Source organism: Eptesicus fuscus, chromosome 11 (genome assembly GCF_027574615.1).
Source record: "Eptesicus fuscus isolate TK198812 chromosome 11, DD_ASM_mEF_20220401, whole genome shotgun sequence".
Classification (NCBI taxonomy): domain Eukaryota; kingdom Metazoa; phylum Chordata; class Mammalia; order Chiroptera; family Vespertilionidae; genus Eptesicus; species Eptesicus fuscus.
This window is the reverse complement of record NC_072483.1, coordinates 957,501-969,636: the sequence shown is the minus strand read 5'-3', so window position 1 is coordinate 969,636 and position 12,136 is coordinate 957,501. Positions and strand designations below refer to the sequence as shown.

General features: G+C 69.7%; 1 protein-coding gene across 2 annotated transcripts in view; it reads left to right on the top strand.

Moving 5' to 3' along the window:
• The window catches only part of MYO7B (myosin VIIB), a 75,521-nt gene extending 68,521 nt beyond the window's left edge, over window positions 1-7,000 (top strand). For both annotated transcript variants that reach the window (XM_054723045.1, XM_054723044.1), the window contains 14 exons: window positions 612-793; window positions 1,040-1,170; window positions 1,461-1,618; window positions 1,770-1,923; window positions 2,259-2,414; window positions 2,852-2,957; window positions 3,845-3,958; window positions 4,187-4,274; window positions 4,776-4,882; window positions 5,240-5,425; window positions 5,637-5,753; window positions 5,946-6,029; window positions 6,211-6,330; window positions 6,683-7,000. In XM_054723045.1, coding sequence (XP_054579020.1) covers window positions 612-793; window positions 1,040-1,170; window positions 1,461-1,618; window positions 1,770-1,923; window positions 2,259-2,414; window positions 2,852-2,957; window positions 3,845-3,958; window positions 4,187-4,274; window positions 4,776-4,882; window positions 5,240-5,425; window positions 5,637-5,753; window positions 5,946-6,029; window positions 6,211-6,330; window positions 6,683-6,781 — 1,802 coding nt within the window. In that variant the 3' untranslated portion in view covers window positions 6,782-7,000. The remainder of the gene's footprint in view (window positions 1-611; window positions 794-1,039; window positions 1,171-1,460; window positions 1,619-1,769; window positions 1,924-2,258; window positions 2,415-2,851; window positions 2,958-3,844; window positions 3,959-4,186; window positions 4,275-4,775; window positions 4,883-5,239; window positions 5,426-5,636; window positions 5,754-5,945; window positions 6,030-6,210; window positions 6,331-6,682) is intronic.
• The last annotated feature ends 5,136 nt before the right edge of the window (window positions 7,001-12,136 follow it).

Genomic DNA, 12,136 nt, shown 5'->3' with positions numbered 1-12,136 from the left:
GGCCACTCGGCCGCCGAGGCGCCTGCAGGGCTGCTCCCGCAGGGAACACGCCATTGGCCTGACACCAGCACCACCCAGCAGGCTGCTGTCCCGTCTCACAGCCGGAGCCGGGCCAGAGGCCGGAGCAGGGGCAGCTGTGCAGGGGCAGCCACTCGGATGGGGAGCCATGCGGCTCCTGGGAGAGCGCGGGGCTGTGGCTGCCGGGCTGGGCGGGCGGCCCGCTGGGAGGCAGGGAGCACCTGCACCCAATCGTTCCCCCCCCCCCCCAGGGAAGGGCCTGTTAGTCACGCTGCAAAGGAGGGTCACACGGCACCCAGGCTGGCCTGGCGATGCCAGCGGGCATCTCCCCCGTCCACGCGCCCCTGGCCTTGCAGGCCACGGCTCCTGGTCAGGCCTCTGAGCAGGTCTCCCGGAGTGGGGCCGTGGCCAGAGCCCTGCCCGCCGCCTCTGGCCTGTCGGGCCCTCCAGGGCCCAGGGTCTGGGAGTCCCACCACCGTCCCGTCAGAGTGGCCTTGGCCCTCAGCTCTGTCGCAGCTTCCTCATCTCAGCGAAGTCGGAGCCGCCTCCACGGAGCGGTGGGCCAGCGGGGCTTTCTCCTGTGACCAACGCAGGCGACGCCGCCCTCCTGCCCTTCTCGAAGGGGGATTTGCTGATCCTGACAAAGAGCCAGGGGCCGCTGTCGGCTGAGGACTGGGTCCCGGGCCAGAACGACAGGACGGGCAGGACGGGGCTGGTGCTCGCCGCCCACCTCTACACCATCCCTACGCTCACCAAGCCGTCGGCACAGCTGCTGGTAACCTGTCTAATGGGGCTGCCCCGCGGGGTCTGAGCGCAGGCCTGCCTCCCACCGGGCCAGAGTGGCCTCCTGGCGTGGCCTGGGAGTGAGGGCGGGCAGGGCAGGAGAGAGGCCCCAGGAGAGGCCCCTGGGGAGCTGGTGGCCGAGGAGCCCTCCTGAGAGGGAGGCGGAGGGAGGTGTCTGGCGGAGCACGGGAGGGTCTTGTGGGCGGGGCTCCTGGCGCCCACGCCTGTGCCCCCACAGAGCTTGCTGGCCATGTCACCAGAGAGGCGGAAGCTGGCAGCCCAGGCGAGGCCGCCTGCAGAAGCTCTGCCTGAGGAGCAGGCGCCGGAGAAGCTGCACACCCTGGAGGAGTTCTCCTACTCGTTTTTCAGGTGCCACCCCGCCCCGCCACCAGGGCTCCCTGAGGCCGCAGAGGCAGGGGGTGCCCTGGTCTCCCCAGGCAGGGAGGCGGCCCTCAGAGCCTCCTACCAGCACGTGGGCGGAGTGCTGTGGGCATCCCCACGGGCACCCCACTGGAGCGGGCTCCCTCTCCGGTGCAGGCAGGAGGCAGGTGGGGCGGGCCCAGAGGAGCAGCTGGGCGGGGAGGAGGGGAGGAGGGGAGGAGGGGAGGAGGGGAGGAGGGGAGGAGGGGAGGAGGGCTCACACTGCTCTGTCCTGCCAGGGCCCCGGAGAAGGAGCCGGTGGGCAGAGCCGTGGCGCACCTGGCCCGGGCCCGGGGCCACCTGTGGGCTCACAGCCCGGAGCCCCTGCGGCAGCCTCTGCTCCGGCGCGTCCACGCCACCGCGGAGCTGCGGGATGCCGCGTGTCAGATCTTCATCGATATCCTTCCCCGGCGGCCGGCCGGCTTCATGCCACCCCGCGGCGTGGGCCCCCAGGGGCTGGGTCGCACAGGGCGGGGCGGCCTGCAGCCCCGGGGGGCGGGCTCGGGCAGGGTGCCCACCAGCCAGCCTATTCTCCCTGACGGCCGCACGCATCCTCAGGTACATGGGCGACTACCCGTCCAGGCAGGCCTGGGCCTCCCGGGAGCTCACCGACCAGATCTTCGCGGGGGCCCTCCAGGAGGCCGCGCTGCAGGACGAGGTCTACTGTCAGATCCTGAAGCAGCTGACGCACAACACCAAGAGGTCCGCGGCCGGGCCGCGCCGGGCCTCCCTCACCCGCTCCCAGAGGCTGTGCCTGCTGTTCAGAGGGGGTGGGGGCAGCTCACGGCAGCCACACACCCTGCCAGGCACTCCGAGCAGCCGCCGCTGGGCTGGCACCTGGTCTGCCCCGCGGACTTCCCGGGGTGGCCACAGCAAGGGGCCTCGGCCCTGCCGGGGGCCACCCTGGGCCCCTAACCCACAAAATGGGCACAGGGGCACCTCTGCCAGCGCCTGGGTGTGAAGGCCTCTGGGCAGCGGGGCTGTGGGCCCCTGGCGGCTGGTCCCGAGGGTCCAGGCTGAGGGCTCTGCGGCCGCAGGTACAGCGAGGAGCGGGGCTGGCAGCTGCTGTGGCTCTGCACCGGCCTCTTCCCGCCCGGCAAGGCGCTGCTGCCCCACGTGCACAAGTTCCTGGACACCAGGAGGGAGAGGCCCCTGGCCCCGGACTGCAGCCGCCGCGTCCAGCGGGCCCTGAGGTGAGCCGGCCAGCACCAGGCCCCGGAGCCCCGCGGTGCAGATGCGGGTGTCGTGGGAGGCCGGCCCCGGCCCAGCCGCTGGGGAGGGAGGGGAGGCCGCAGGAGGCTCCGGCCCGGCCACGAGCTCCCGCCCCACAGCTGCCTGTCCAGGGCATGGAAGGCGCTGCCTAGCGGCCTCGGGTGACCCGGACACCCAAGCCGCCCCGTTCCGCCCGGTCAGAGCAGCCTGCCGCTCCCACCCAGCCGACGGACAGCGCAGGTCCTCGGAGAGGTCCCCCTGGGAGGTCAGGGAGGGGGCTGGCCCGGCGGAGGGGAGACGGTGCCCTCAGAGCGCCTGGCAGGGTCGCCGGGCACTTCCCGCCGTGCTGGCAGGGAGGTGAGTGGCAGCTGACCGGGGCAGGGCGGGAGGACGGGTGCAGCGTGCCCTCCTGTTCTAGGACAGGCCCCCGGAAGCAGCCCCCCCACCAGGTGGAAGTGGAGGCGGCCGAGCAGAACGTCTCCCGCATCTGCCACAAGGTCTTCCTCCCCAACCACACCAGCCAGGTGAGCCCCACAAAACCACCCCGGCCAGGTGAGCCCCACAAAACCACCCCGGCCAGGTGAGCCCCACAAAACCACCCCGGCCAGGTGAGCCCCACAAAACCACCCCGGCCAGGTGAGCCCCACAAAACCACCCCGGCCAGGTGAGCCCCACAAAACCACCCCGGCCAGGTGAGCCCCACAAAACCACCCCGGCCAGGTGAGCCCCACAAAACCACCCCGGCCAGGTGAGCCCCACAAAACCACCCCGGCCAGGTGAGCCCCACAAAACCACCCCGGCCAGGTGAGCCCCACAAAACCACCCCGGCCAGGTGAGCCCCACAAAACCACCCCGGCCAGGTGAGCCCCACAAAACCACCCCGGCCAGGTGAGCCCCACAAAACCACCCCGGCCAGGTGAGCCCCACAAAACCACCCCGGCCAGGTGAGCCCCACAAAACCACCCCGGCCAGGTGAGCCTCGCCCAGAGCAAGGCCTTGCTCACCCGAGGAGTGGGGACCCCAGAAGCTGTCCGCCCCACGGCACTGGCGCCCTACACCCGTGAACAGTGCTGCGCCCTGGGCGCTCTGGGCCAGTGCCAGGAGGGGCCGCTCGTGAGTGTGAAGCCGGCCTCCCAGAGGGCGGGCGAGGCCCAGGGGCCGGGCTTGCAGCCCTGGCACTGGCAGAGGCCCCTGGGAAGGCCCAGTCTGGCTGCTGGGCTCTCAAGGCAAGCTCAAAGGCTGCCCATCTGAGGCCCGACAGCGAAGTGCAGCTCACCCAGCTCCGTCTGGCCGTGTTCTGGAAGGAAGTCTTGCCCGTCTCGGCCTGGGGCCTGTCCAGCCCACCTTAGGGCGGGGCAGCGGGCAGGGCCCTGGGAGCTGGGCCTGTGCTGAGAGGCCACCTCTGCCCCAGATGCTGGAGGTGGGAGCCCACACCCGGGTGCGGGATGTGTGTGCGGGCGTGGCCACCAGGCTGCAGCTGGCCTCCTGGGAAGGCTGCAGTCTCTTCATCAAGATTGCAGACAAGGTACTGCTGGCAGCTGCCTCGGGGGGGGGGGGGGGGGGAGGCGGGGGATGTGGGCAGGGGAGGCAGCCCCACTGTGCTGGTCCGTCCCTCCCCCTCCCCGTGCATCTGAAGGGCTATGAGGGCAACGGGGCTGAGCTCACAGAGCCCACCATGGCCGTGCCCCCAGGAGACCCCCCCAGGAAGCCCCTTCCCCGAACAGTGCACCCCTTGCCTCCCCGCTCCGCCCAGGTCATCAGCCAGAAGGAGGGAGACTTCTTCTTCGACTCCCTGCGGCAGGTGTCTGACTGGGTGAAGAAAAGCAAGCCCCAGAAGGAAGGTGGGTCTGCGGGGGCGGGCTCCTCTGGGAGGAAGGGCAGGAGGCCTGCCGCCCCGCCCGTGGGCCAGGTCGGAAGGCTCCCCCGCACCCCCGGCATGGCCATGCCCGTCCATGTGTCCCCCCTTATGTCCCTCACGTCATGGGGCCGGCCAGGCCAAGCGGGGGAGGGCGGTTAGGGCCCTGCCCTGGGAGCTCCGCGGCGCAGCCCTGGGTGGCGGGGCGGGGGGGGGGGGGGGGCGGGGGAGGGAGGCTAGGGGCGGGCCCAGGCCAGATGAGGGGTGTGGGCATGGGGTTGGACAGGGGCCTGACCCCCACAGGGAGGCCCAGGAACCTTTCAAGCAGAGGAGGCGGCAGGAGCAAACCCCCAGCCACACGTGGTGGGGTGTCCAGGAGAGCGAGCTGGGCAGGGGCGGGGCGGCAGTGGGCCCGGCCGCGGGAGGGGTGGGCATGGCCACAGAGCGGGCGCCAGGCCAGGCTGGTGCTCACTGCCGCCCCGCCCAGGGGCCCCGCCGACGCTCCCCTACCAGGTGTACTTCATGCGCAAACTGTGGCTCGGCGTGAACCCCGGGAAGGACGTGAACGCTGACACCGTGCTGCACTACCACCAGGTGCCCGGGAGCGCCCTGGGCCCTCACTCCCCCCACACCCACCCTGAAGGGAGGAAGGCCCTTGAGGGCCCCGTGCTGGCCAGCGCCCGTGCCAGCACCCACAGCTCCGCTGGGGGCACGCAGCCTGAGGGCACTGGCCCTTGTCCCGAAGGGCCCCCTGTGCAGGGGCCACCGTGTCCACAGCGGGACGGCAGATCTCTGCCCGCCTCGTCGGGCTCGCTGCCCCTGCAGGAACCCTAGCCCCAGGACCTCAGCTTCCTGCTGCTCTGTCCTGGTGGGGGGCTGACCCCTGCCACCTGCCGCAGGAGGGGCCCAGGAGGGGCCGGCAGCCTGAGGCCCCGCGTGTCCCTCGCCCAGGAGCTGCCCAAGTACCTGCGTGGGTTCCACAAGTGTTCGCGGGAGGACGCGGTCCAGCTGGCAGGCCTCATCTGCAAGGCCCAGTTCGGCAGTGACCAGTCCCAGCTGGCGAGCATCCCCAAGGTCCTGGGGGAGCTGGTGCCCGAGAACCTCACGCGCCTGATGTCCCCGGAGGAATGGAGAAAGGTCCTTCGGTTGCTGGCCAAGGCGGGGGCACCCATCCCTGGGGTGGAGGGTGGGCTGGGTCTGAGTGCGCCCCGCCTCCCCATGCCCACACTCCCCAGGGGCTAAGCGCCCCCCGGGCTCAGGCCCTCGGGTGCCGCTCTGGACGGAGGCCTCGGGCCCACGGGGAGGCCGGACGGCAGGGCCCCGCCCTCACCGGCCTCCTCTCCCACAGAGCATCCTTCTGGCCTACGACAAGCACGGGGACAAGACGGCGGAGGAGGCCAAGGTGGCCTTCCTGAGGTGGATCTGCCGGTGGCCCACCTTCGGGTCTGCCTTCTTCGAGGTGAAGGTAGGCCGCGCCCGGGCCCACCTGTGCTTGCCCACGAAGTCCCACCCCAGCTCTGGCCCCAGCAGCAGCCTGAGCGCCCCAAACACACAACTTGGGGCAAAGCTGGTCACCGGTTTGAGGGGGCACGGGTGCCTCGGGGAGGTGGCCGTGCCCCGCCCCTCGCTGGGCTGTGACCACCGTGCTCCTCCCCAGCAAACCTCGGAGCCCTCCTACCCGGACATCGTCCTCATCGCCATCAACCGGCACGGGGTTCTGCTCATCCACCCCAAGACCAAGGTAGCAGAGGGCCCCGCGGGACCGGGAGGTGCCGGCGTCCCGAGACCCCACACAAGTGGGCTGTGGCCACCGGCCCTCCACCCGCCCCTGGCACCAGGGACTCTGGGTCTGAAGGCCCCAGGGCAGCGGCTCCGACTGAGACCCAGGCCTCAGCTGGCCCTCCACACCCACTCTGCCCCAGGCGCTGCTCGCCACCTACCCGTTCACCAAGATCGCCAGCTGGAGCAGCGGCAGCACCTACTTCCACATGGTGCTGGGGAGCCTGGGCCGGGGCGGCCGCCTGCTGTGTGAGACCTCTCTGGTGAGCCCAGGCCTGGGGCCTCCTGGGACCCTGGGACCCTGGTCCCTTCTCCCAGCTCAAACACAAGACCCAGAGGCACCGGACAAGGTTCCCCTCCCCCACCCTGTCCCCCTCCCCAACTCCTCGCTGCCACCAGGGGTTACTCACTATGGCCTGTGGGCACGGCCAGGAGCGAGGCCTGGAAGCGGGCGAGGGGCAGTGACCGGAGCTGGGGCGGGCCTGGCGGGCCGTGCTCTGGGCCTGTCCATTCTCACCGCCCTGCTCAGGGCACCCCTGAGGCAGAAGCTGAGCACGGCCCGGCCTGGTCAAGCCCCACCTGGACCCACAGCCTCTGCCCCCCTTCCTCTGCCAGGGCTACAAGATGGACGACCTGCTGACCTCCTACGTGCAGCAGCTCCTGAGCGCCGTGGCCAAGCAGCGAGGCCCAGCCTCGGCCCCAGCCAGGCCCTAGCCCGGGGCCCTGCCCACGCCACCACCCGCCCAGCCTGGTCCCGCCATGCCGCCCTCTTCCCAGAGCACACGCACTCCACAGCCCCGGCGGGCACTCCAGGCCGGACCCTCCCCGGGGCTGACCAGGGGCCGAAGGAGAGAGCCCGGGACGGGCAGGGGTGTCAGGCCTCAAGGCTGGCGGATGGGTGGAAGGCTGCCAGCCCCGGGAATGTTCAATAAACCTTCCTGAGCAGTGGGTGTGTCCGTGAGAGGAGAAGAGGGGCCAGCGGGCAGGGGTCTGGGGCACTGGCCACGAAGGGCCTCTTCCAGAAGAAGCCACAAGCACTGTGACAACTCCATCCTCAGAGAACTGCTTTGCTGGTTTCGGCTCCCTCCCCCCTCCCTCCCTCCATCCCTCCCTTCTGCTTCCAGGGAGAGCCCTCTCCCCACACCCCCTCCTTCCCCTGCTGGGATGAAGGGCCACTGGTGGCTGCCAGGAGGCCAGGGAGAGGGAGCGGCTGCTGGCTGAGCCCAGCCTCGGCCCAGGCAGGAGGCAGAGCTGGAGCGGCCTTGGAGGCCTGCTTCACCCCTGCACTGGCAGCGCCACCCACCACCCACCAGGCCACCCTGCGGCCTCCTGGCTGCCTGGCTCTGCTGCTCCAGCGTCCACAGCCCGGAGCAGTGTGTCCAAGGGCCTCACCCACAGCCAGACCCGCACAACCAAGCCAGGTCCTGTGACTGAGCCTTTATTCGCCGTGCGCGGGAGCCACAGTTCGGTGCGGCCTCCCGGGCCCCACCCCTTCGCGTGTCCTGGGGGCGGGGGGGGGGGGGGACTGCAGTGACCACACACAGAGGAGCTTGGGGCGGGTGGGGGCGGGCGGGTGGGGGCGGGGGCGGGGGGGGGGGGGGTGGGGGTGAGGACTGCAGTGACCACACACAGAGGAGCTTGGGGAACCTTGGGCCCAGGCCGGGGCGGGTGGGGGCGGGGGTGGCCAAGACCAGCTTCCCGTTAGGAAGCTTCCTGAATGGGGTGGGGAGAGGGAAGGTGGGACCTGCTGGCCCAGGTGGGCACAGGGACCCCACTGGCCAAGGGGATCAGGCGTGGCTCCCAGGGGCCCCTTCTGCGTGGCCCTGGCGTGCACACGGCCCCTCTGGGGACAGCACAGGTCTGCCAGGCAGCTGGGAGCAGGGCCACTCTGGGCCAGGTGGTGGGCACCGGCCTGTCATGGCTCACCCAGCACTGCAGAGAGGGAGAGGACCCCGCCAGGGAAGGGGAGCCCTGGGGGTGCTGACAGGGAGGGGGGATGCTGACAGGGAGGAGGGGGGATGCTGACAGGGAGGGGGATGCTGACAGGGAGGAGGATGCTGACAGGGAGGGGAGGGGGATGCTGACAGGGAGGGGAGGGGGATGCTGACAGGGAGGAGGGGGATGCTGACAGGGAGGAGGGGGGATGCTGACAGGGAGGAGGGGGGATGCTGACAGGGAGGGGGATGCTGACAGGGAGGGGAGTGCTGACAGGGAGGAGGATGCTGACAGGGAGGAGGGGGATGCTGACAGGGAGGAGGATGCTGACAGGGAGGAGGGGGATGCTGACAGGGAGGGGGATGCTGACAGGGAGGGGGATGCTGACAGGGAGGGGGATGCTGACAGGGAGGGGGATGCTGACAGGGAGGAGGGGGATGCTGACAGGGAGGGGGGGGATGCTGACAGGGAGGGGGAGGCTGACAGGGAGGAGGGGGATGCTGACAGGGAGGAGGGGGATGCTGACAGGGAGGGGAGTGCTGACAGGGAGGAGGATGCTGACAGGGAGGAGGGGGATGCTGACAGGGAGGAGGATGCTGACAGGGAGGAGGGGGATGCTGACAGGGAGGAGGGGGATGCTGACAGGGAGGAGGGGGGATGCTGACAGGGAGGAGGATGCTGACAGGGAGGGGGGATGCTGACAGGGAGGGGGATGCTGACAGGGAGGGGGATGCTGACAGGGAGGGGGATGCTGACAGGGAGGAGGGGGATGCTGACAGGGAGGAGGATGCTGACAGGGAGGGGGATGCTGACAGGGAGGGGGATGCTGACAGGGAGGAGGGGGATGCTGACAGGGAGGGGAGTGCTGACAGGGAGGAGGATGCTGACAGGGAGGGGGATGCTGACAGGGAGGAGGATGCTGACAGGGAGGAGGGGGATGCTGACAGGGAGGGGGATGCTGACAGGGAGGGGGATGCTGACAGGGAGGAGGGGGATGCTGACAGGGAGGGGGATGCTGACAGGGAGGAGGATGCTGACAGGGAGGAGGGGGATGCTGACAGGGAGGGGGATGCTGACAGGGAGGGGGATGCTGACAGGGAGGAGGATGCTGACAGGGAGGGGGATGCTGACAGGGAGGAGGGGGATGCTGACAGGGAGGAGGGGGATGCTGACAGGGAGGGGGGATGCTGACAGGGAGGGGGATGCTGACAGGGAGGAGGGGGATGCTGACAGGGAGGGGGATGCTGACAGGGAGGGGGGGGATGCTGACAGGGAGGGGAGTGCTGACAGGGAGGGGGATGCTGACAGGGAGGAGGGGGATGCTGACAGGGAGGAGGGGGATGCTGACAGGGAGGAGGGGGATGCTGACAGGGAGGGGAGGGGGATGCTGACAGGGAGGGGGATGCTGACAGGGAGGGGGGGGATGCTGACAGGGAGGGGGATGCTGACAGGGAGGAGGGGGATGCTGACAGGGAGGAGGGGGATGCTGACAGGGAGGAGGGGGGATGCTGACAGGGAGGGGGATGCTGACAGGGAGGGGGGATGCTGACAGGGAGGAGGGGGATCTGACATGGAGGGGGATGCTGACAGAGGAGGGGGGGGGATGCTGACAGGGAGGGGGAGTGCTGGACAGGGGAGGGGGATGCTGACAGGAGGAGGGGGGATGCCTGACAGGAGGAGGGGGGATGCTGACAGAGGGAGGAGGGGGGATTGCTGACAGGGAGGAGGGGGGATGCTGACAGGGAGGGGGATGCTGACAGGGAGGGGGGGGATGCTGACAGGGAGGAGGGGGATGCTGACAGGGAGGGGGGATGCTGACAGGGAGGGGAGGGGGATGCTGACAGGGAGGGGGGATGCTGACAGGGAGGAGGGGGATGCTGACAGGGAGGGGGATGCTGACAGGGAGGGGGATGCTGACAGGGAGGGGGATGCTGACAGGGAGGAGGGGGGATGCTGACAGGGAGGAGGGGGGATGCTGACAGGGAGGAGGGGGGATGCTGACAGGGAGGAGGATGCTGACAGGGAGGGGGGATGCTGACAGGGAGGGGGATGCTGACAGGGAGGGGGATGCTGACATGGAGGGGGGATGCTGACAGGGAGGAGGGGGATGCTGACAGGGAGGAGGATGCTGACAGGGAGGGGGATGCTGACAGGGAGGTGGATGCTGACAGGGAGGGGGATGCTGACAGGGAGGAGGGGGATGCTGACAGGGAGGAGGATGCTGACAGGGAGGGGGATGCTGACAGGGAGGGGGGATGCTGACAGGGAGGGGGATGCTGACAGGGAGGAGGGAGGATGCTGACAGGGAGGAGGGGGGATGCTGACAGGGAGGGGGATGCTGACAGGGAGGGGGATGCTGACAGGGGAGGAGGGGGATGCTGACAGGGAGGGGGATGCTGACGGCGGGGAGGGGGATGCTGACAGGGAGGAGGATGCTGACAGGTAGGGGGATGCTGACAGGGAGGAGGATGCTGACAGGAGGAGGGGGGATGCTGACAGGGAGGGGGATGCTGACAGGGAGGAGGAGGATGCTGACAGGGAGGGGAGGGGGATGCTGACAGGGAGGGGGGGGATGCTGACAGGGAGGGGGATGCTGACAGGGAGGGGGGGGGATGCTGACAGGGAGGAGGGGGATGCTGACAGGGAGGGGGGGAGGAGGAGGGGGATGCTGACAGGGAGGGGGGATGCTGACAGGGAGGAGGGGGATGCTGACAGGGAGGGGAGGAGGAGGAGGAGGCTGACAGGGAGGAGGGGGATGCTGACAGGGAGGGGGGATGCTGACAGGGAGGGGGATGCTGACAGGGAGGGGGATGCTGACAGGGAGGGGGGGATGCTGACAGGGAGGAGGGGGATGCTGACAGGGAGGGGGGATGCTGACAGGGAGGGGAGGGGGATGCTGACAGGGAGGAGGGGATGCTGACAGGGAGGAGGGGGATGCTGACAGGGAGGAGGATGCTGACAGGGAGGGGGGATGCTGACAGGGAGGAGGGGGGATGCTGACAGGGAGGAGGGGGATGCTGACAGGGAGGAGGGGGATGCTGACAGGGAGGGGGGATGCTGACGGGGAGGGGGATGCTGACAGGGGGGGATGGGGGATGCTGCCAGGGAGGGGGATGCTGACAGGGAGGGGGATGCTGACAGGGAGGAGGATGCTGACAGGGAGGGGGATGCTGACAGGGAGGAGGGGGGATGCTGACAGGGAGGGGGGATGCTGACAGGGAGGAGGGGGGATGCTGACAGGGAGGGGGATGCTGACAGGGAGGGGAGGAGGATGCTGACAGGGAGGGGGATGCTGACAGGGAGGGGAGGAGGATGCTGACAGGGAGGAGGGATGCTGACAGGGAGGGGGATGCTGACATGGAGGAGGATGCTGACAGGGAGGGGAGGATGATGCTGACAAGGGAGGAGGGGGGATGCTGACAGGGAGAGGGAGGAGGATGCTGACAGGGAGGAGGATGCTGACAGGGAGGGGGATGCTGACAGGGAGGAGGATGCTGACAGGGAGGAGGGATGCTGACAGGGAGGAGGAGGATGCTGACAGGGAGGGGGGATGCTGACAGGGGAGGGGGATGCTGACAGGGAGGAGGGGGATGCTGACAGGGAGGAGGGGGGATGCTGACAGGGAGGGGGATGCTGACAGGGAGGAGGATGCTGACAGGGAGGGGGGATGCTGACAGGGAGGAGGGGGATGCTGACAGGGAGGGGGGATGCTGACAGGGAGGGGGGATGCTGACAGGGAGGAGGGGATGCTGACAGGGAGGGGAGGAGGATGCTGACAGGGAGAGGGGGGATGCTGACAGGGAGGAGGATGCTGACAGGGAGGGGAGGGGGGATGCTGACAGGGAGGGAGGGGGGATGCTGACAGGGAGGAGGATGCTGACAGGGAGGGAGGATGCTGACAGGGAGGGGGGGATGCTGACAGGGAGGGGGGATGCTGACAGGGAGGAGGATGCTGACAGGGAGGGGGATGCTGACAGGGAGGAGGGGGATGCTGACAGGGAGGGGAGGGGGATGCTGACAGGGAGGGGGATGCTGACAGGGAGGAGGGGGATGCTGACAGGGAGGAGGAGGATGCTGACAGGGAGGGGAGGAGGATGCTGACAGGGAGGGGAGGGGGATGCTGACAGGGAGGGG